General features: G+C 45.6%; 1 protein-coding gene across 4 annotated transcripts in view; it reads right to left on the bottom strand.

Annotated features, from left to right (window-relative positions):
• Window positions 1–21,848, bottom strand: part of LOC144720697 (phytanoyl-CoA hydroxylase-interacting protein-like) — a 28,242-nt gene extending 6,394 nt beyond the window's left edge. The window contains exons 1-2 of one of the 4 annotated variants that reach the window (XM_078597666.1): window positions 21,505–21,848; window positions 2,509–2,705 (exon numbers count right to left, since the gene is read on the bottom strand). In XM_078597666.1, coding sequence (XP_078453792.1) covers window positions 2,509–2,705; window positions 21,505–21,643 — 336 coding nt within the window. In that variant the 5' untranslated portion in view covers window positions 21,644–21,848. Of the gene's footprint in view, window positions 1–2,508; window positions 2,706–4,060; window positions 4,151–8,693; window positions 8,945–9,256; window positions 9,385–21,504 lie in introns of those variants that run through there. The other 3 variants (XM_078597664.1, XM_078597662.1, XM_078597665.1) reach the window with 3 other exon arrangements.
• Window positions 21,849–24,115: the final 2,267 nt, after the last annotated feature.

The raw sequence follows: 24,115 nt of genomic DNA, 5'->3' as shown, positions 1-24,115 counted from the left end.
TGAAGCAGGTGCCACGTAGTATAATGGTGATTACACCCACAGCAGTTTAAATCCGGGCGGTTGCTGGATTAGAACCAGGAACCTCTGAAACAACACTATCCCCTACCGCTAGGCCATGCCGTTGCCATGTCAACCAAACCAGAAAATATAATTCTCAGAGATGGAATAAGCCAAGTAAAATAAAACACCATATAGCAATCCCTCTCCAACCACGGAGTAAGGGTTCTGGAAAACTCCGGTGGTTGGCAAAACCATGGTTGGCAAGACTAAAGGCTTATGGAAAATAGGGGGTGAGGTTCCGTGGCCGCAGTTAACACTCCCATCGAAGCCTAACTACGCATCGTATGCATTCAGTAAACATGAGAAGTATGTTTACGGAAGAAAAATAACGTTCATATTAATAGTTAACAAAACTACTTTCAATTGCCTTTAATATTGATAGTGAAGTCCAGATAATGACGATGATGACGATGATGACGCTGATGGTGATGTTAGGGGAGGAGGGAGGTTGGCTATGAGGGGCTGTCCCCGTCCTCAGAACTTGTTTCTCTGAAGGTAAACTACTCTCCTTGCAAATCTTCACATTACGCACACCTTCACCTCCAGCTCGACGCGTAGGGGCCACGATTATGGGCAATAATTATTGGTATTATTCAGTAATTACAGTCAAGACCGTAATTATAATATATATTGGTGGGGACACATCCCCCCCAATATTCAAATATGCTCAAAATGTCCCCCCCAATATATTGCTATAAAATAGCTTCATGTTAATATGATTGTGGTTGTACTTTATTAATCCCGAATCTCTGCCATTACATGCAATGAAACAAGAAAAGGTAAAAAACAGAGCAATGTAATAAATACAATATACTATTAGACATTATTGTAAAAAATTAATAAAAAGTCCATCCTATGTGTTAGAGAATTTTTTTATATTTTAGGTAGTAAATTGCAGGAAATTTGTTTTCAAATTTAGATTTTTTTTTTCTGTTGGGGGGGTGACCCCTAGACCCCCTGGAAGATTTGGCCCCCCTCAATGTTGACTCCATGGCTACGGCCTTGATTACAGTACACTCTCACGAGGTATAAATTGCAGCACTACGCTTTGACGACTGCTGCACAACACTGAACGACGCGGGCAAGCGTGAGGCACACGCGCTTGATGCGCCACTGGTGGCAGAGATGTGAAATGACGGGTGGCGAAAAACCAAACGGTGCTTACGCAAAACTGTATACCGTGGTTGGCAAAATGGGATGCATAGAATTATGCGTGGATACTCGAAACCATGGTTTGGCGAGGGACTGCTGTACTGTATAGCATGTTTGTGTATTCACCAAAATCACCAACTCGCCGCACTTAATCACAGGTGGCTAAAATCCCAACTCGAACGCATGATCTCAGCGGTGCCGACTGAGTCGATGACAGCATTAATCCTTCTGAGCCAGCCAGCCACCTCTATCCTGCTTCAATCTGATGGGGGTGCTGGCTCAGGCCTTCAATCTGGCACTTTGGACGTAAGGGTTGGTTGGGTTTGATCAATTAGTAAAAAAAAATAAGCCCGCTGGGCCATGAGGTGGCTCTAGGTGATGGCAGTACGGCAGATGGGTTGTGAGGCTGTGTTGTCCCCTCATAGGCATGGTGAGTATTCTCTGATAACTCCTGTATCTTCCCACATGCAAAGCACCCATTAATGGAATTGAGCAAACAATCCAAATAAAGGACATTTCTGAAAAATACGTTTTAGACTGCATTACACTTACCTAGAAAAATAACAACGTTATTACCTATGATCAATTCTAGATTTGAAGCTTTCGTGACTGCAAGGAATCATATTCTTAGGTTTTTTTGGTAAAGTCACGTGACTTTACCGAAAAAACCTAAGAATACCTATGATCAAATCACGTGGAAGCCTGGATATTGCTTGGATTTGAAACCACCATGCATAAAAAAGATGATGCTGCAGAGCTATGTTTTCAGTGTAGATTAGTGAAACAAAATGCATTGTTGTACTGTACTATACTCCTACATCTCTGCCTTTACAAACCCGCACCTATCACCGTGGCGAAGTATGGTAAAACAACTCCCTATATTCCCATAAAAATAGTGGGTAGTTGGTTAAATGTGAACCTCATTGATGCTGCACATCCCCAGTGGTGGCGAGATGTTAACTACCTCGTTTGGTATGCAGGAGGTCGTGGGTTCGATGCCGACCCTGACGCCTATATATTTGGAGTTTGCATGTGCTCCCCGTGGATGCGTGAATTTTACTCCGGATTGTCTGGTTTTTCCCCTCCATATTTAGAATCAACGTGAATTTCGAGTATTTGGCTGCTATACATTTCCATGTGATGAGCCACTTCGTTGAGCTATTATTTGTGGCCAGGTTACTCCTGAAAAAACAGCTGTATAGCTTAGCGGGCCTTGCCTGGTAAAATAAAATAAAAATAGTGCATAGTTGATAGTCTCACTTTGCCTTGTCAACAAAGTGATTCAACATGGCGCACCTTGTGCTTGAACTTGTTGGAGTTCTTGTTTTCCTTCTTGTTGAGGTCGATGAAGTAGTGGGTGACGCGCTCCCGGTCCCGTGGCTCCATGTCCCAGCGGATACGGAAAGAGTCGCACGTGATGTTGCTGATCTGGATGTTGTGCGGCACCGACAGCTCCTCCATCTCGCCGATGCCGCTGTCGCGGGACTTGCTGTCTGCGGGACACACAGCACGCCGCGGAGAGGGTTAGCCACCTGTCATGGTTTTAACTCAGGATCGTCCTCGTTTTTTTTTTAAAGGTAGCCGATGTCCTGGGGAAACCTCCAATTTGTTCTAGGGGACATTAAAAGTCGCGAGGTATTTTTTTTAATATATAATATTCAAACTGAAAATTGTAATTAACTACTTAACGTAGTCGAATACTTAGGCCCCTAGAAATATGGCACCCACCCTGACATCCTTGCCTTCTGAAGGTGGGAAACCCCTTCCAAGCCACACACACCCAGTGGTGATGTGGCTGATGATGCCAATGGCATCACCAAGCAACGCCCATCACCACCTTTCCAGTGGCACACCATGTGAACAGAGCTTTGACTTTTGCTCGGGAACTATTTTTGTATAATCCTGTTAGCTGAGTAATAGAACCGATAATCGGTACAGTAATTGGTTACTTCAAATTAGAATCAGATATCCCAGGTTTAGTAGCAATGTTATTCACAATCCATGTGTTAATTTTGCTTGTGATGATTGCTATTATCATAATTGAATACATTAGCAGTTAATTTTAGAATTTGGCACATTTTGACCCTCTCCATGCAGTTTTGCACATTAACATTGCAGTTGTTAGCAACAAAATACTAAATGTGAAGCCAATGATTTGGTGACACTGCATTGGCAGCGGTGCGCAAGCACATAACAAAAAACGCAACACATTCGTCAATAAGACTGCGGCAACTTGTCATATAATAGGCGACGTTTCAGGCAATGGCCCAAAAGCCCCCCTTCACAGAACATCGAGAGGCCAGAGAGTTAGAGAGTGGCCTCTCTATGCAGTCGAATGGTCATTGCCCAACGTCGCCTTTTATATGAAACCCTGAGTTGACTCAATCACGATGCGTGTGACCTTAGTTTAACTGTCAGAGGTATGAATCTTCACGCTTTAAATGTGTGTGCCTGTGTGTGTGGGAAGCGGTAATGTAGCGGCTAGTGCGCTGCGCGACGACCCTGGTGATCTGAGTTCGATTCCCACTCACGGCCAACACCAGTGACGATTATCTGAATCGGTCCTGGGCCTCTCCTCGGTCGACTCAGCCTCAAATAAGTACCTGGTGCGGCGTGTAAAACAACAGCGCCGCTCGGGAGACAAAGGCCGTCGGGCGTAGTGCTCGCCACCCACCCCCTCGTGTACCGGGCTGGCCTTCATAGGTGCTCGATAACAGCGCTTGCCCGAACAGTCTGTTAAGGCTATACGGGGAGTCTTTGTCTTTGCCTGTGTGTACACACGTGTACGCGTGTGTGTGTGGGGAGCATTTGCGGAATGGTTCCCAGAGTGTGCTACAAATCCTGCGACCTTAATTTTGATTCCCAGCCACGGATGACATCAGTGGCGAGTGGTGTCTGATCCTGCGCTGGGTATGCCTTGGGTCGACCCAGCCTGAAGTACCTCGTACTGCAATGGGGAGACAAACACGGCCCGGCTTGGTGCGGTCCATCCCACTCCTTCATGCGCTGCGTCAGCCTTAATTGGTGCTCGCTAACAGCACTTGCTGCCACAGGGGATCTGTGTGCGAGCATGTGTGCCTCTAATCTCTTTCCCCTCCCCTGTAATCTCTTTTGCCTTTGTTGAGCACAAACAATCTTGAAGGTCACGCGCATAGAGGAGTTGAACAAAGTTTGTCATCCACTTCCTGTAAGGATGTGCACCTCATCGGAGCTGCTCATGCTGCCCTGCTTGGTGAATATTTCAGCCAAAAATAGACCCCCCCCCCCTGCTCGCCTTCATCTCATTACTGCAAATCCCAGAGCGAATGTTATTATCTGCTTGAAATGCTCGGCAGTGGGAGAGTTTCCGCCAGTGGAGAGAGAGGCCTTCACTGCATGCCGCACGCGGTGATGTTCAATTCTTCACATTGCATATTGCTCGCCCGCGCGCGCGCGGCCAGCTACATACACAAGATTTCAATTCGCGTGTTATTGGCGAATTTTCCTTTTTTATCGAGTTTTAGCAAAATTGTGCCGATGCCTCTTTCAGCAACAATGGGGGAGAGGGGGGGTGGAATCGCCATGGAGATGCCTTTCAGTCGCTTCGTCAAAATGTGAACCTAGCACTATGGGGTGTAGCTATCGGGAGAGTAGGCGGTGCAACTGCACCATGGCGCACACGCCAGAGAGGGCCGGTGTGTGGGCCACGAAGAAGGGAGGAAGGTGGACACGGTGGTAAAACTGAATTTCCTTAGGGGCCGTCCATAAATGACGTCACGCAATTTTGGACGATTTTGACCCACCTCCTCGTCACACGGCGTCACAAAAAGTCAGACCCCCCCCCCTCCTCAAATATGACGTCACAAAGCTCTGCCCCCCCCCCAAACCAGATTTCCATTTTGAAAAAAAAAACATGCTTCAAATCGCTTTAAACTATTGTCATTGTAGTGCGTATTTAATGTGGCGCTGCCTGCACTCTGATGTTGTAGGAGAAAACTTTTATTAAAAAGACTATCTAATTAAGTAGAACGTGTTGTCTATATTTATTTAAAGTTGCGCATTTTGATGTGACGTCACATTTCTCAACCCCCCCCCCCTCGTCACACATCGTCACAAATGTCTGACCCCCCCACCCCCCAGGTGCGTGACGTTATTTATGGACGGCCCCTTACGCCGGGGCTCATGCCAACCTTGCAATATCACCGAGCATATCCACATACACCTAAACCCACCCATCTTCCACCTCGAGGTCTACTATAAATTCAATGTTGAGCTGTTTCCGAGATTACCTCTGCGATCTGAAACAATTCCCCACTCGCCCGTGCAAGCGCTGCGTTTAAAGTTGACCAATCTTCTGTAGGGCAGAGCTGCTGGCATTGTATAACGCTGCACGAGTTGGTTGATGAATGCGGATTGCCTTTGATCCATCAACGGGAATTATCGCACAGTGCGCACCTCGCATGAGCCACGGTTAAATAAAGTCACACGCCGCGTGCATCACAGTGGTTGTGTGCATCAACACGCTGGTACCAAATTTGGACACCCAATGCCAGGACGCGATTGGCCCATTCTTGCAAATGTCATCTTGAACGTCCACTGAGTGAAGCGGACGGCATGCGGTTCTGTTACAGGTCGGTCCACCCGCAGTAATAATCGGGGTGGCTGCTGGATTCGAACCACGAACTTCCGCGATAAAGCGGCGAACGCTCGTGTCAAGGTTGCCGCAAGCATCTTCACAACATTGCGCGAGATTCAATTAATCAAGAACATCGAGTGGGAGCGAAACATAACTCAATCTGCCGCGGTCTCATTGGCCAGGGTCACGACGGTCACTCGTCCGCCCGCCCGGGGGCTAATGGACGGCGTTGACAACTACAATAGAGGCAGACGTGTTTGTATGAACGACGTGACAAATGGAGCTCACGTCTCCAGGGGACATGCAAATCGAGTGCCATTTTACAACCGCGCAATCGCGGGCACGAAGCGATGCCAGCTCCCTGGGTAGACAACAGATCCTGCAACTCAATGGGGCACATCAAGCAAACATCCGCACATGGTATATGTTCTGTGTGTGTGTATATATTATATTGCATTTCTATACGGACGGTTACATGCACCGGCTCTTTTGTCAAACCACTGCTGGATGAGAGCCCCCCAGTAATGTGGGTCATGGGAATTGTTTGACGATAAATACGTGGTGGGATACAAGTGAAGTATTGGAAAATGACGGCAGGAAACTCCTTGACGGGAACACACTTCTTTTATTAAATCTTGACTTGTAACAATACAACGCGTGGCCTCTCTTCTTCACAATGCGCTTCTCTTGACTCTGGATTCTGTGCTGCCGGCTCTCTGTGCCTCGTGTAGACTCCGCGCCTCGGCTACACTCCTCTCTCGCCTCGTGTAGACTCTGCGCCTCTGCTACACTCTCCACTCGCCTCGTGTAGACTTTGCATCTCTCTCTCTGGCTACACCGTATGCATACTCGGCTCGTGTAGACCTTCCTCTCTCGCTGGCTACACCGTATGCATACTCGGCTCGTGTAGACCGTTCTCTCTCGCTGGCTACACACTATACATTACTCAGCTCGTGTAGACCGTTCTCTCTCGCTGGCTACACACTATACATTACTCAGCTCGTGTAGACCGTTCTCTCTCGCTGGCTACACACTATACATTACTCAGCTCGTGTAGACCGTTCTCTCTCGCTGGCTACACACTATACATTACTCAGCTCGTGTAGACCGTTCTCTCTCGCTGGCTACACACTTATACCTTACTCTCCTCTACTCTCCATTACTCTCCTCTCCGGGCTCTATCTCTGCACCTTCGTCTTCATTCTTAGATGGTTCCACTTCTGCCCCTGCTCCTCTGTGCATCACCTTATATACCCCTTCTTCCCGGGAGACGGAGCGGATGCGGACCTCAACGTCGGCACCGCTCCTCAGTTACCCAATCCCCACGCGCTATCCCTACGATCCGGTTCCGCTCAGCGCGTGTTTCCACTCCCCGACCAATCACACCGCGCTGCTACCCGATCACTCCCTCTGGGCGCGTCACCGGCACACAGCCAATCAGCAGCACTACCCCCACCCGCGCACTGACGCCTGCTCCTCCCCGTCAGCGCGCGTCACCACACACACACCCGTACATACGCGCTGGCACACGACATATACACCCAGCGCGTATCACCACTACACAAGTACATTACAACAATGGATGTTGCAGCACTGCCCTCCACTGATCGCCCCTTTAGCCCTGTGGCAACCTATTTGTGCATGGTGGTGAAAGATGGCTTGTGATAAAAATGCTGAAATAAAGACGAAAGGAGAGAAGGTTCTGGTGCTATTGGGGAATCGAAAGGCGACTAATGTGAGCAAGTTTTCAATCAGCGCCATAACAGCTGCTCCGACATGGATGGGACACGTGGATACTGACGAAGAAAATGGAACACAAGCTGAAGTGTGTGCAAAGTAGCATAATGGAGATGCATGCTGGGAAATTACACCGAAAGAGAGAAAGAGGGACGGAAAGAATTAGAGAAGAAAATTCACATTATACACTTCATATTTCAATGTTACGAGGGACACTGCATGTTGAACTATAATTGACAATGTATGTCCACTTTGGAGACGGAGCAATGAAATTATCTCACTTGCAGGAGAGCACGACATCGCAAGACCTTGAGAAATGATGATGCTTCCCTTTATTCAGCAGTGGATAAACAATGACCGATGATGAAACGTGTTGTGTCAACATGCTACCATGAGTTGTACAGTGTGTTGACACATGCACAAGGCCATGAAATCTTTATGAAACCGCTCACTCAACGCCCACTCGACAACCCAACCAGCTCCTCACTTTAGCCCCTGACTATTAACATGCTCCACCCGCCTTCCCCACATCCAGTTGTCCTCTCCCATCCTCAGCACCCTCCCTTGAGAGCTGTTTCTCTCAAACCACACGAGGCTTTATCCTCACTCTTCCCTTCCACCGTGCGCCACAGACCATACGCACTTTAACAATGGAAACACTTTTCGTGGACTGACCGAAAGGGGGCCCTGGAGAAATGTTGTCGACAGGCAGACACACTCGTGCAAGCTTTGTATCTGCAGCTGTTACACAAATTAACAAAAGGAAGCCATCCACAGTAGTGGCATAGCCATTGAGTGTACAGGCGGTGCAATTGCACCGCGGTCCAGGACCCCCCCCCCACCCAAATGTATATTTTTGCACAATGACCCATGCTTACCCTGCTACACCACGGTACATACACATTCATGATAATAACACAATATTTAACATTTTCAGGATTACGGCACTAAGCCCTTGTAAGCCAGTAATGTTTGCAAAAATACAACTTAACCCTTAGTTTTTGCACCAACAATTGTACAGTAGTTACGGAATTTACTAGATTTAACTGTCTACGAGTGCTCTTCGAAATTAATTATAGAATACGGACACGGCATAAACTAGACGAACAGACATTACCGTCAGCCTTACCGTCAATCCAGACCGACGATCAAGGCTTGCCTTGGACTGATTGATGCGACAATTAGTGCTCTTGATGTCCCACGCATTAATTTCCCGTCTAAAGGCAAATGTCACATCAAGGATAACCACTGAAACAACTAAAGACCATTCTACAAAGTTGAATAAGCATTCATCTAAATACCTATTGTAACTTCAAATTGCTTTCTCTCCCTGCTTGCTAATCACCACTGCACTTTAAGGAACACTCTTTCGCCTGTTCTGCCAGTGCACTTCCAGTGGCGCTCACCTTTGCGCGCAAGAAAATAAAGGAGCTGTCAAGAGATTGAGTTCACAGCGCCTTTAGCATTCCGCTTCTCCTAATCCGCCCTACCGCCTGCCTGCCCAGGTCCCCCCCCCCGCCGCCTCCTTCCCTTCTCCCCGGCCCCTTTACAGCCCCCTCTTGCCTGCCTGGCCACAAGCCACGTGCAGGCACAAGTGGCGTGTCCCCTGCGAGTTTGTGATTCTGCACGAGTGCAGGTGACCGTCCTGCGCGTCGCGAGGACCGTGGCGTCGACGGCACTTCACGTTCTCACCGGTCTCGGAGAAGAGGCGCAATAATAAACCCGCGAAGCGCCTGCGGACCGGCAGATAAGAAGACTTCGATCATTTGAGCGCAAACCGCTCTGTCAGGGTCCACGGCTCTCATTTGGAAAGGTCTCGCAGCGCAGCGCCTACTGTACTCTCCGCTGGGCTGTTTAGTATTCCTCGTGAATCCTCGGCCACGGGGGGAGGGGAAGGGCCGAGCTAAGTTTTGTCCTCTTTCACGCGCTGGAAACGGGGGCCCCCTTAAGTCAACAACCGGCGACAGATTCCCAGAACTGGCTGCGAAGCTTCAATTCCACGTTCGTCGTGGAGTCAACGCCATCCTAATTCTCTGGCATGGGCACATGGCTGGCAGATCCTCCTCCGAGTCAGCCCCAAGCGCCACTGCAATTACAACAATTACTTCACAGGGAAACAGCAGTGCGTTGCTCCTCGCAAAAACCTTTTTGTTTGTTTGTTTTAGAGCCGCGTCAAAGAGTGTCGACGAATGTGGCGGCGAACAAGAAGCCCGAGAAGGGCAGAGAATTTGCCCGAGTCGCAACGGCTCCCGTGGTCGCGCCTGGTGATCTGAAAACATGGGCAGCCCGACATTGGCAAAGGATCCCAGCAGCGACGAACGTCACAGTTGTTCGCAAGCCTCTACACTAGTAGTCTACAGCACCTGGCGTACATTTCTCCCGACATTCATCGCTTTGACTGAATTGCTGGGCTGTGAACACAGTGCAGCGTGGCAAGCGGGACACATAACAGTGTTGAGAAATGAGCAGGACGTGACACAAACCCAGCAGCACCAACCATCGGGTCTGACCGCAGACTGCAAATGCGTCATCACTGTCGCCATCAACGAACATTGCCTTAAGAACTGCGAAATGAATGCAGTGGCCGTTTAATGTCTTGCGCAATGACCCTTCATCAACGCAGAGCGAGAGGTTAACGGTCTGGGGGTGATCCAATGCAATGTCGGAATGTGCAGTGATGTTACCTTCAGGGTGCAGATCTAGGAAAGGTCTAAGGGTAATGTGTTGTTTCAGGAATAAACGATTAACATGCCTGTTTTGTGCATGAGCAATGACTTACACTCAGCATTCAATGTGGACATTCTAGTAGGCTATTGAGTATATACACATATACGATAAATATAAATGTATTATTTTTGACAAATGTTTGCTAAATGTATGTTTAAACATCAAAAAAAGTTGGTGGCCAGGTTGCTCAGAGGTTGAAACGTTGAACTTTAATCTCTGAGAACCTATATTTAAATGCTGATGGTTGTCCGGTGAGTAACCTGATTTCTCAAGTGTAGTGTGTTGATGTTGTGACCAATGAGCGCACAAAAAACACACAATCCCATCACAATAAATGCAGTTGTGCGCTTTGACTTGGCAACAATTCCAGTTTTGAGAATGAAAAAAAAAGACAAAAACGTAGTTGTTTGCCGTGAGGCAACGTCACGAGCTGGTGGGAGCGTGCACCCCACGCTGTGTAACGAATAAAAAAAGGACGCTTGAAAGATTTTTGAGGGGAGAAGTTCCGGTGAAACGAATTTCTTTGGCAGGCCGCTCTCTGACGCATGGCATGCGGAGCTCGATGCGATTTTCCAAATGGGTTTTTTTTAATCTCACGACATGACGCCGATAGCACAACTCGAATATAATGTGGGGGGGGGGGGGGACCAAAACGAATAAAGCAACAAAAGGTTACGGAATCCAATCACATAGAATAATAAAATGTAAATGAAATAGCTATTGATTTGCAATTAGGACTATTCCCGTGTTATTTTGATAAAACAGGAAATCAGTCAGGTACAATTACAAATTCTATTCAACACACACACATCCAGCCTGTTACTCTTGGCCACCTTTACTCTACGTGCACTGCACACTCATAATTAATCAGATAATTTACAAAGCTACCTACTGACAATTTATAGATGTGGAGAAAGATTGTTTTAACAGCCCTTTGGTCTGGCCCAGCAGTTGTGAACAAAGGCCACTGGACAGTTACTAAGCAGTAATTACATTTACTTGACCTCAGTCAGGTTTAACTGCAGTAGGTGTTTCATATAGATAACATCATGCTAACATAGCCACTTCCGTACCCAGTTACATGCTAATTTCTCACATTAACATCACAAGACTCAGCCACTTCTTTATGACCCTTGGGCTACACCCATTTCAAACCTTTTTAACAGTCTGCATCAGCAGCAGACCATGCTTTCCCACCTGATGACGGACGCTTGTATTGCGCCCGAAACGTCGTGATCTATTTTATTTTATACGTACGTGACTTTACCGAAAGAACCAAAGAGTATGGGCCCTGGTGTTTTGCCAGTTCAATAAACTAATTTTGAGATTAACTCAGATTAATTCAAATGGTGTATTTAGCCCTTCCGTTGTAAATTATTACTCACGTTTAACAACTTGTGCCATACACAACTGGCTTCTATTGAATTTCGATGTAAAGCTTTCGTGACTGCAGGGATTCATCTTCTTGGTTCTTTCGGTAAAGTGACGTAGAATGGAAATAATAAAATAATAAAAATAAAACATAATAAAATAATTCTCACGACGTTTCGGCCACAACGCAAGCAGCCGTCCAAAGGTGGAGAACAGGTCTGTCGAGAAGACAGAGTCGTTGTGGCCGAAACGTCGTGAAAATTATTTTATTATGTTTTATTTTTATCATTTTATTATTTCCATTCTACGTGACTTTACCGAAAGAACCAAGAAGATGGCTTCTATTGATTACACTTGGGCAGCCGAGAGGAATAGGGCAGCTACTTTGAAAACAAAGTTTTGCAAATCTGGCATTTGCATTTACAGACACAAAACATTTACACGGGATACACGCACTTTGGTTTGCTCTTTTAATGCACACTGAAAACAACCTCCACCAGCCTGCACTGACCAGTGTGATGAAATACAGTCCATCAACCATCATAGGGAAGAATTTTTCAGTGGTGGCTTAACAAAGTGATGTATTTGTTTTTTTATTGTTATTTAAAACGTTTAATAATCGTTAATAGGCATTATTAATTTGCAATTGCATTTTGTTCAGAATCAGAATATTTATTTATACTGGAGGATCCGATGAGGTATAAAAACTCTTTTTCACAGAGAGTGTATTCCTATATTGATTTACAAAACGGGAGTATGCTGTCTTGCAGAATGTATTTAAACCCCAGGCCTCCTTTGAAAAAGAGACTCCTCAATGGACTCTTCAATGGTCATAAATAAAGGGCACCCACATGTCTATTCTGGGGTGACGCAGTGTTGCAGTGGTCAGTGACCTGAATTCGATTCCTGGCCATGGCTAACAGCAGTGGCAAGTGACATCTAAACCGGTCCTTGGCCTCCCTTCACCAATCCGCACTGACCAGAATGGTGATGTATGATCAAGCAACCCTCAGGGCCAACGCGGGATGGGAAGGCCTTCATCCATAATTTAATTTACAAAGCCCTTAAAGTATTTTTTTGAATAATTTATATATCTATGAAACCCTTACCTTTTCAGTTTTAATTTGAGTGATAATTATTTATTAATTCGTTTGAGACGAGTGCGGGTCACTAATTGACTGCAAAAAACATCAGGTTGACAAAGGATGTCAAACCATCCAGTGTCCTCGATGGTTTGAATTGATCTTTGCAATGATCAGCCACCTGGCCCGCTAGACATCGTGGTAGCGGAAACATTTTGCCTATGCCCCCTGACTTTTTTTTTTATATTTCATGAACTCCGTTATAGAGTTGAGCACACATGTTCCCACGCACGTATTGTGAGCCCACACAAAAACGCGGCGTTACTCGTAATGTCATGGACAATGGCCTTGGCTCCAGTCACTCACACGTGCACTTCATTTGCAGGTGGCGATGACGCAAATGACCGGCAAGAGCTCTGGAGTTTCGCGAGTGCATTGATCATGGACCACTTTACGAAGCAGTGCCAACAACAAAACCACTCAGGCCTAATACAGGTGGCGAGTTCGTCTCGCGAGGCAAGTAAGGGCAAATGCCATTGCGGGTGCTTCAAAATATAAAATATTAGTTTTGGATTAGCCATACGAATGCAGAGAACAACCGTACATCTGAAAGTCATAGTGATGCAGTCAACAGCCCTATTAGTTATCAGATGAAAGTGTGCAGATGCGTTGCATTGCGTCTTGGCGTCACGGTCACCTTCAACGGGATTAACCAAAGTTGGCAGTAAAACTCTAAAGCATGCTTGGGCAAAAGGTTACAGCAACACGTATCTCATGTGCACGTAGCGATCAATGTAAATGTTAGATGTTAAAGAATTATTTTCACAAGTAAATGATTTATTAGGAATGTGTACAGTGCAATCACAAGCATTGGCTCGAGCGATAGCACAGTGGTTTGCACACTTGCGCTATTAAACTGTCAACATGAGTTGCATTCCTGGCAATGGCGAGTATCAGTGGCGGGTGATATCTGAACCGGTCCTGGGACTCTCCTTCCCTTCACCGACCCACACTGAGTCACATGGTGAAGTATGGTCAAACAGCCCCCATATCTTGCATTGCATGGGGTGGCCTTAATTCAGCAGTGCATGGACAAAGGATTGTGTTTCATAATAGAGGTTTTTGGGTTAGATCGCGTAAATATATAAATGTGTCGTTAAAACCCGCCACCACCCGACACAGCCAACTAGTAAGGGTTGTCACGTAAACAGAACGTGCCAATTCGTCACTAGTACAGCACACCGCTGTGTTGAAGAGCTAAGCCACAACATTTACAAACTGAGTACGACGTTATGCCAGTAATTACAACTAGCTTCATCAGGCGACAGCCAGATTTGTGATACAATATTCATCATAATACTGCAGCACATACTTTAATTAATATTGCATAATCTGATAAGATTTTGCTGCTACATTAAGCAACATTATATGACTCTATACAAAAATGGTGGTCAACACGTCTACGCCTCTATATAAGGAACGTAACAGTAAGACTTCTCCACAAATCTGGTTGTCGCCTGATGAAGCTAGTTGTAATTACTGGCGAAACGTCGTACTCATTTTGTAAATGTTGTGGCTTGGCTCTCAAACACACCGGTGTGCTGTACGAGTGACGAATTGGCAAGTTCTGTTTACGTGACAACCCTTACTAGTTGGCTGTGTCGGGTGGTGGTGGGTTTTAACGACACATTTATATATTTACGCGATCTAACCCAAAAACCTCTATTATGGATGATATTGGTCGCGAAAGCCTACGTGTTAAAAGACTGTATTTTATACAGCATGAAGACAAACCAATTATCGTTATGAACTGTAGATGATACAATATTCATCATAATACTGCAGCACATACTTTAATTAGCATTGCATAATGTGATACGATTTTGCTGCTACATTAAACAACATTATATAACTCTTTACAAAAATGCACTGCTATGCATGCATTCATACAAACAATGTACAGCCATTTGTGCAGACATCCAATAAGCTGACAGTAGACTGACCTCCATTGCAAACTGGGTGATTGGGGGCTCCTGTAGAATATCTCTGAAATAATAATTTACAGCACTTTGTCAACTCACTGTGTGATGAAGGAATTCCCACCACGCCATGTGAATTATGGGGGTTGTTTGACCATATTTCACCGCGCGTGTCAGTGGGGGTTGGTGAATATTGGGGAGTGCAACAGCGATTGAGACATCACTTTCCACTGACCTTAAGACATCGCTGGGAATCGAACACAGGTCGCCAGGGTCATACCGCCATGTATGATCCCACTGAACCTCTGCTCCAGCCAGCTATGCATGCACCATGTCCATAATCAAACACTGTACTGTCCAAGTCATCAAAAGTCCACACATTTTTTTCTTCTTTAAAATATACATCCATAAATACAATGAGGAATACAACTTCGCACAAAATCACCTTTATTCACGGTGTAAGAAGCCGGAGAGAAAGTGGTGCGCCAAGAAGGTTAAATAAAATCAGCAGCAGCGCCAGCAGCGCCAGCAGCGCCAGCCACGCGAGATTTTAAAAGTCGGGCAGGGATGTGCGCTGAAGATACGTCCTGCCGATCGAACCGTGGGAAGCGCCTTGGTGTGGTTATGCGGTTATGAGCTGCGCACGGGAGTGATGTGATTATGTGTTAAACAAAAGGAGGACTCGTCGGCTTTAGAAAGATAAGGATGCGTTGAATAATTAAAATAAAACGCAGCACATGTGTCAATAAACACTGTGACCGTAACAAGTTAAAGTATAGAGAAGGCAACGTTTTGGGCAATGGCTCTTCTTCAGAGCACATGTTCGTGAGAGGGGCCACTGTCATAAACGTCACCTCGTATGTAGTTTATTTTTAAGGACACAGTGTTGCTGTTGTTATCTGTGCCCGTGCGCCACTTGCCAGCGCAGCAACTGCATCATCGCCAAATAATGTGTTTAATGAATCGATTCATTAATTCTAGATTTGAAGCTTTCGTGACTGCAAGTATTCATATTCTTAGGTTTTTTCGGTAAAGTCACGTAGGAAAAAGGACTGTAGTTGGTTGAGGTTGATGTGATTTTTATTTCATTTTTATTTTACTTTTATTAATTTAAATTTAAAAATGTTTTACCTACGTGACTTTACCGAAAAAAAAACCTAAGAATACGATTAATTAATCTCAATCATTAAGCACATGCTACATTCATCAATTCTCAAGCATAAGAATTGAAGTATTTAGATTTTTATACGTTATATGTAATGAATTCACGTAACCCTTTCGGACATTAGTGGCTGTCATTCACCACAATGTACAACAAAAGTATATATATATTTGTTACAAGGTGGCTCAGAGGTCAGAGCGCTGAGTTGGTGCTGCTGAGATCCTGGATTCTAATTCGGACAACTGCCCGTGATTGAGGCGGGTTCTCAAGTGTGCGAGTTTCATGGTCTCAGCCCAGTTGCCAACGACTGCACACACACACAAAAAGCATTGTTAATTTGGTTTTGGACGGAATTTTGCGCAATCCCAGCTCTGAGAATTAAAAGTATCAGTTTGATTGTCATGTGATGAACATCTCTCTCTTTTCTTGGTTATTTCGGTAAAGTCACGTAGAATTGAAATAATAAAATAATAAAAATAAAACATAATAAAATAATTCTCACAACGTTTCGGCCACAACGCAAGAACCAAGCAGATGAATCCCTGCAGTCACGAAAGCTTTACATCGAAATCCCTCTCTCTCTGTGTAGCAAGGGAGGTGGGAAAGCGCAGCTTTGTGATAATTCATCGAACCCCGAGGGGGAGTGGTGGAGAGGATGTGGCGGGTGGGGCGAGGGTATGGATTGTTACACTTCGAGTTGGCACTAGCAGCTCGGATGAACGAGTTGTTAAGACGATTGGTTCTTGATTTACATACATTTTCCTCTGCATTTGCAGAAAGCAAAAAAAACTATTGAAGAGTGACAATGACCTTAGTTATTAAACGTGTGTGTGGTTATTATCTTATGAAATAATTGATGTATCTTTAATACTTATGAGTTTATAAATATATATTTAATCACAATTAGGCGTTCATATAGAGCTGTTCACATGAATATTGCGTTGAGTTATCAAATATGCTACGTTATATAATTATAGAAATGCGTTCACCATTCAGTTTATTTATCTGCTTATTTTATTTACGCTGCATGGTGAAATTAACGCCAGAGGTCATTTTCTTTGGAACATTCGAGCCTGTTCGTGCCGTCACATTAACAGCCGGCGTAACTGTTGGCCATAAAAAGCAAAAGACCGCAAAGCTGCGCAGAGATGCGCATTCTGACAAACGGAGATGGCGCATTCTGAGATTCAGATAGTCAGACAACTGACACGAGCCTCAGACACAACCATCAATGTGTTCAGGCGGCGGCCAGCACGCGGGGAAGCATTTTAAGTAACCATTAGAAGGCCCGTTCACCCACGGTCTGCATAATGTCGCCAGCCGAAGGAGGGAGTAAGTGCGGCAAGGATATGCACGTGACAGATGTATTGGAGAGCATGGGCTGTGGGCAGGAGGCATTATGCTAATGCGTCGCAGTGTAGTGAGCAGTTGGTAAAAATGTACCCATTGCCAAATTTGTTCATGTGTTAAATGATGGTTACATGCGCACACATGCCGAGCTACGATTATTAGTAGGCTCATGTCAGTCGGGCCCCAACTACATTCTTTCTATAGTGACAACATGATATAAAAATTCAAGAAATACCCTTGCTGTGGGTGAGACAGGACACATGCATTGCAGCAGATGTATTCCTAAATTTATTTGGAAGGCTGCGACACATTTTTGGTTTGTAGAGGGCAGCATGGATTTTTTTGTGAAGTGGATTGGATGTAGCCATGTGTTTTGTCTCGGGGAAGGAGTGATACCTGAATAGCATGAAGTCAGGTCTCCTACCGTTTAAGCTTCAACCGGTTAAAGTCAGTGCTCTAAACCTCCAAACCAGGAGCACTTTGATTTAAAATGGAAAAAAATGTGGGTCCACAATACAACCGCTGAGAAAAGACAATCAAAATGGTGAAACGCACAACTTATTCATGAAGATCAATACAACAATGCCATATGGATCATAAACACGAACACTTACAAAGAGAATGGAACAAAAGCTTAAATGTGTGCAAAGAAGCATGGGGAGATGCATGATTGGGATGACACTGAGATATAGAAATAAGAAAATGTGGATAAAAAAAAATACTCAAGCTAGTGACGTAATATTGACTTTCGATTTAAAGCTTTCGTGACTGCAGGGATTCATCTTCTTGGTTCTTTCGGTAAAGTCACGTAGAATGGAAATAATAAAATAATAAAAATAAAACATAATAAAATAATTCTCACGACGTTTCGGCCACAACGCAAGCAGCCGTCCTCAGGTGAAGAACAGGTCTGTCAGACTCTGTCTTCTCGACAGATCTGTTCTTCACCTGAGGACGGCTGCTTGCGTTGTGGCCGAAACGTCGTGAGAATTATTTTATTATGTTTTATTTTTATTATTTTATTATTTCCATTCTACGTGACTTTACCGAAAGATCCAAGAAGATAACATTGACTGTTATAACAAGTGGGTTTGGCCAGGATACATTGCTTGAAGAAATGGCAGCCGGCGGTCGAGATGAATGATGGAGTGGCAGCTAAAGGATTGAACACACACGAGAAGGATGTCCACTGTGGAGCTGGAGTGACGAGATGAGTCATTGTGCAGGAGCTAGATTATTGCATCGCGGGACTATGATGGATGGCGACAGTACGGGCAAGCCTTCATCCAGCAGTGGATGGAGAACATGATTGTTTTGATCATGAGAATGTGATGAAGTACAGCTGTAATAACTTTCGTTACGATTGGCAAATGTTAACGATGTACTTCACTAACGAAGGCAATCATCCGTGTTTGGGGTTTTGTAAAAGCTTTAGGACTGGATGTTGGGATAGACTTGGAAAGGTTGACACCATCAGGGTTGTGCATATGGTGAATTGTTTGCAACAGTCTCTGTTAGGAGGGAGGGAGGTGACATTGTCTGTCCCAGCTGTGAAGTCTAAATTGTGTCTCCATGTTTTCTTGTATTCTTGTATCTTCTCTTCGCAGCATTTTTAGATACGCTAGCATTTAAACACTGTACAATATTACTATTTTAAATCCTAATATCGTCGATACTTGCATTTGAATAGACTTTTTAAATTACTACTCTCTATTTAAATACAAATGAGTGCTGTTTTTCACACACCAAGAGCAAATATTGTATGGTTATTTATTAAAAACATTCAATCAACACCAGCGGGAGCAGCCATGGTCAATCCGTATCTGGTTTGTGAATGCCTCCCAAAGCCACTGAAAATCATTGCATACTGTCTGCAAACCCAGCAATGATGTGCTAGAGCAGTAATAACTACTGGTTACCGCATGGCCTTCGTGTTTGGAATGTAATACTCAAGGCAGATTGCTGAATATACATCTGTATTTAATTCTCAAAATACCAAGCGAATTCATGGGTGCAGTGTCCTCCTAGTATTTCCGAAATTCATAAAATATCACGGTTTATTGGCATTAAAACCAAGTTTAACCCGTATCCAGTGTGCTGTTTATTATATTAGTCACAAGTGTAAACTATTGAGATATAACCCGACTTTTTTATACGCAGTATTAATATTACTGTACTTGACCCGGATTGCCTAGTACATGACCTGTCTGCTCAGTGTGGAGACACGGCTAATACAGGTTAGTATTGCTTTGCACGCTGGTAAATTTGTGCACTTTGGGAAGTGCAAGTTTACAATGTTCCATTCATAATCTTTATCGAGGTCCCCCCCCCGACTAAAAAACTCTGCCCACGTTATGTAGAGTATAATCTGTAATACACATTGCAGCTGCAACCATTTGCACGTGGCCATAGCTGGTGAGCTGCACTGTCACAATCACTGGTAAGTTTAACACGTAGGCTTTCGCGACCAATATCACTGGTATTGCCCATAACGACAAAGAGTCTCCGTATAGTCTTTAACAGACTGTTAGGTGAGCACCTATGAGTTCGGTGGGCAACACCACACCAGACCGCCTTTGTGTCCCCTGCGCTGATGTTACGCACTGCACCAGGTTCTCTATTTATTGCCGAGTCGATCTAGGGGAGACCCAGGACCAGTTAAAATATTCGCCACTGTTATTGGTCGTGAGCGGGAATCAAACTCGGGTGGCAATGTGTGTATCGCAGTGCGCTAGCCACTACACTTGCCCACGCATTCATTACTGCGACACACATAAAAATCGCTGGAATACAATACATCATTTGCAGCCTGACATAGCTGGAATCACTGGAACGCACATTACTGGGAGGACACACATGCTTACATACAATTATAATATACACACCCACGATTGGGGCGCATTCATATACATCACTGGAATGCACTTTGCACACACCATTGGAACACGCACGTCAGTAGAACGACCACGCCACATAAACTACACACGCCAGAATCACAGAGACACACCACGCACCAGAATTACACATGCTGACGTATGACTAACACAAAGCAAACTGTACAGGTATTTTCTCTATTGTCATTTTGCAAAGGTTCCCACCTTCCCCCCCCCCCCCCAACTAAGTGAAGCAACGTCCCGGCGGACTCTGACCCGGTTTAATTGCGGTGAATGGTCTTGGTACACGTGGGCGGCATGGGAGTCGCAAACGAACGCGCAGGCTGTTAATGTTGACAACGCGCGCGCGCGCGGCAATAAAGACACGCGCACACGGGCCGCGTTGCTGCTGAAGCTTTCTCCCAGCGAGCGCCTTTCAATTCGCACGAGCCAAACACGAGCACACCATTCAATCCACGCCGAAATCGCAATGCCGTATCAACAATGAATGAAGCCAAAGCGGGGGGGGGGGGATCGCCATGTCCCGCTGCCGCTGTCCGTGGTGCTGAAGTCCCAAAGCGCGCACATATGCCTGCTCGTCACACGCATGCATGCTCATCGGACGCATGCATGCAATACCCGTGTCAATTGCATAACCCTCGCGTACATACGCGGACCATTGAATTGGCTTAAATGCATTGGTGTAATCAGATAATGTAGATAAAAGCACGAAAATACACAGAGACGGCATGCGCTTACAATACACTGTATGTAACACGTTCACGTTATATGCAGCACACACGTAACCGTGTGGACGTATATATATACTGTGGAACGCACGTAGTTACAGTATATAATGCGCATATATGATATGCGTATGCCGAAGCAAACATGCACACGATACACGCATACGCAAGTATATGCATACGTAAATGCATATACTGTATACTCACACACAGGCACACGCTGCTGAAAGGTACGCACACACAAATCACTGGCCGCGTTGACTGCGCAATGCCTGCCCCGCATCGCACGAAGGCAATTAGAACGTTTGGATTTTGCGAGCGCTGCCTCCTCTCTCTCTCTCCCGTTGCACTGGACAGAGGTAGGACAGCGCCCACATTTTACCATTTAATTCCCGGGGCCCGAGGGAGGCTCTCTGATGAGACCATTTCCCCGGCGAAGAGGGCAATAAGGTAGGCAAAGCAGGAAAAGGTAATTGCCCACTTACTCACCTCCCCAAGCAAAGCCTCGACGCTTCGGCTGCTGATATCTGGCCAGTCCCACGAGGGTGGTGGCCTGTGACCATTGCATCTGGTAGCCGCACGCAATAGTGATAAAGCAAGCGAGAGATGGTGGAGGAGTAGGAGGTTGTGGCAAGAGAAGCCTCGCTTACCACCGATGCACATCGTCTCCAGGCTCCCCAGCGCCGCCACGTCTTCGCAGGGGCTCAGAGGGCTGTTGAGGCTGCACGCCCCGGCACCGGTCGAGCGTTGCGGGGGAGCGAGTCTCATACCGCAGCGTTCCTCCTCCATCTTGATCCTTCTCGTCGTCTCCCCTTTCTCCTCTCCTCGCGGAACGAGCGAGCGAACAGGCGAAGCGGTGAGCAGGCAGTGCGTCACGCTCGGGGCGGTGCAGTGCAGTGTGGGGCGGTCCTGCTGCTGCTGATGATGATGCTGCTGCTGCTGTTTGCTGCTGGTAGTGGTGCTGCTCTGATTGCTGTCACTGCCGTGCAGGGTGCTGTGGCGTAATGGTGGAGTACAGTGCGGTAGTGTGGGGTAATGCTTTGCAGTGCAGGGTAGGGTGGTTATCATCACTATCGGATGTGATCAATGCAACGCCCCCCACCCCTTGCAAAGACGTTGCCGTCTCTCACGTGCTGTTTCTGGATGGTTCTGCACTGCAGTTTAATACATTACAGTGCATTGTGCTTTGTTAATCCGGTGTGAATATTGTGTGATTAGACATTGAGAGCGAGTGTGTAAGTGCAGTGCACGACATTGCGCTTAGAACTGCGCAGATCATTGCCAGTGGCTGGACAGACCAGTGGTATGTAATGCTAGTACTGTACCAGTGTAGTTTCGTGTGTTTTTATTTTTCAGTGCAGGCAATAGCGGCGCTTTGCAGTGATCTTAAGCGCAGTTAAATGCAAGGATATTGTCGTGTTATGGGGATGGTGCATTGCAGTGTTGTAGGCAGGGCTTAATTTGACTCGGAGCTGTCCGGGACTCAGTTCCGGAAACTATCCCCCCCACCCCACGCTATAGGGGAAGGGGCGACGGGGGTGACCGGGTTTGGTTTGGGGTTGGTTGGTTCTGGAAAATGTTAAATGTTAAATTAAGCGCCGAGTGTCGGGTACCTGCGTTTTAGCGTGATGCAATGCAGCAGGCCCTACAATAAAGATAGTGGTATTGGATGCCATGCGAGAACTCATTCTGCCCTGGCTGCCCTGGATTATCCCTGGGGCTCATGGTTGTTGGTGCTGGGCCCTGCCGTGGTGTTTCTGCTGCTTGTTTCCCTGCATTGACCACACAACCCAACTTTTACCCCATTTCATAGTGGAAAAAGCGTCCTAATATGCGACTGCATCTAGAGAGGCAATATACAATGAAATCGTCTCGTTGTATGCTGTTGAATTGTGGGTTGGCTGTAAAGCTTTACCGTGATATGCAGTGCGGATGATTGTGTTTGGTTGTGCAAGTCAGGTACATTACAGTATTTTATGGCACCCGTATTGAAGAAGCTCCGCTGCTGACTTAACCCAGTACACTCCTGCATACTGTAATATTAAATACACTGCCACACGCGATGGTGGTTTTAGAACCTTCAAAACTCTAAATGAATGCGCCGCAGTCTCGCGCCAATTAATTTGGTATTTTGCGTTACCAATAATTACTGCGTGACTCTGCCAAGATTTCTAAAGCATTTCACTCGGATTTAACACCCAGGCTTTCGCGACCAATATGATTCATAATTGAGTTTGTGTTGGATTTAATAACTAAAATACGTCGTATACCCTCCTCTACGCGACGTAGACAATTAATAAAGTTGTCACGTGAACACACGTGCCAATCAGTATCACTGCATAGCTGTCAACCCATACAGTTTACCCGTATTATTGTACAGGGAAATTGAGTTTCCAGGTCCATAACGGCGCACAGTCCTTGCCATACGGGCAAATGTTTTATATTTGTTTGTTTCCCCCTTGTGATGGGACTTTATAGGATGAACACTGAGATTTATAAGGGCACGGGGTGACCAATAAGGTCTGAATTGGCCTGCAATAAGGTAGGCACTCGGGGCTTGACATGTATGTTATCGCTTCAGCAACATGTATGTTGGAGAGGGATCCACAAAATTAACAATCGAGTACGACGTTCCGGGTGTACGGCACACATGACAACGTTTTGTTTGACCATACTTCACCTTGCTGGTCTGCTCTGGTTGGTGAAGGGGTTGTTCTAGAACTTTTTTCCGACATTACTCACCACTGACGTTAACCATGGCTCAGATTTCAGGATTAATTGTGCAGTGCCCTGGCCAGTCAACACTGAATCGTTTTAATAAGGCGCATTTTATCGCCAGACACATTTGAAATAACAAAAAGTATATCCAATTTTGCCACCCAATTGGTAATTGTGTGTTTTCATCTGGCTCTGTGACCTCTCATTACCGCAAGATTCCCCCCTCCAGAATTCAAGTCCTGCCTATCAATTGGTCTTGTGTGTCACAGTCAATGCTGGTGTTAATTTACTGCAAAGCTATTTAATGGCTTGGTTTATGATTTCAGATACACAAACCTACCATTGGGATCATGTAAATATCGCTATTAACCAGCCAAAATGTAACGAGATAATTTCACAAATACACATGCTTTGCTACTCACCTGATATGAACCACAGTAATTCTCTGCAACCTGAATAATGATATTATAATATGACTAAGCAATGATAAAATAATGAACGATGAGCATAGCTGTGTATGATTCAGAATTGCAGTAACAGCAT

The sequence above is a fragment of the Lampetra planeri genome, chromosome 9, assembly GCF_965212315.1.
Source record: "Lampetra planeri chromosome 9, kcLamPlan1.2.h2, whole genome shotgun sequence".
NCBI classification, from domain to species: Eukaryota; Metazoa; Chordata; class Hyperoartia; order Petromyzontiformes; family Petromyzontidae; genus Lampetra; species Lampetra planeri.
This window is presented reverse-complemented; position numbering and strand designations above follow the sequence as displayed.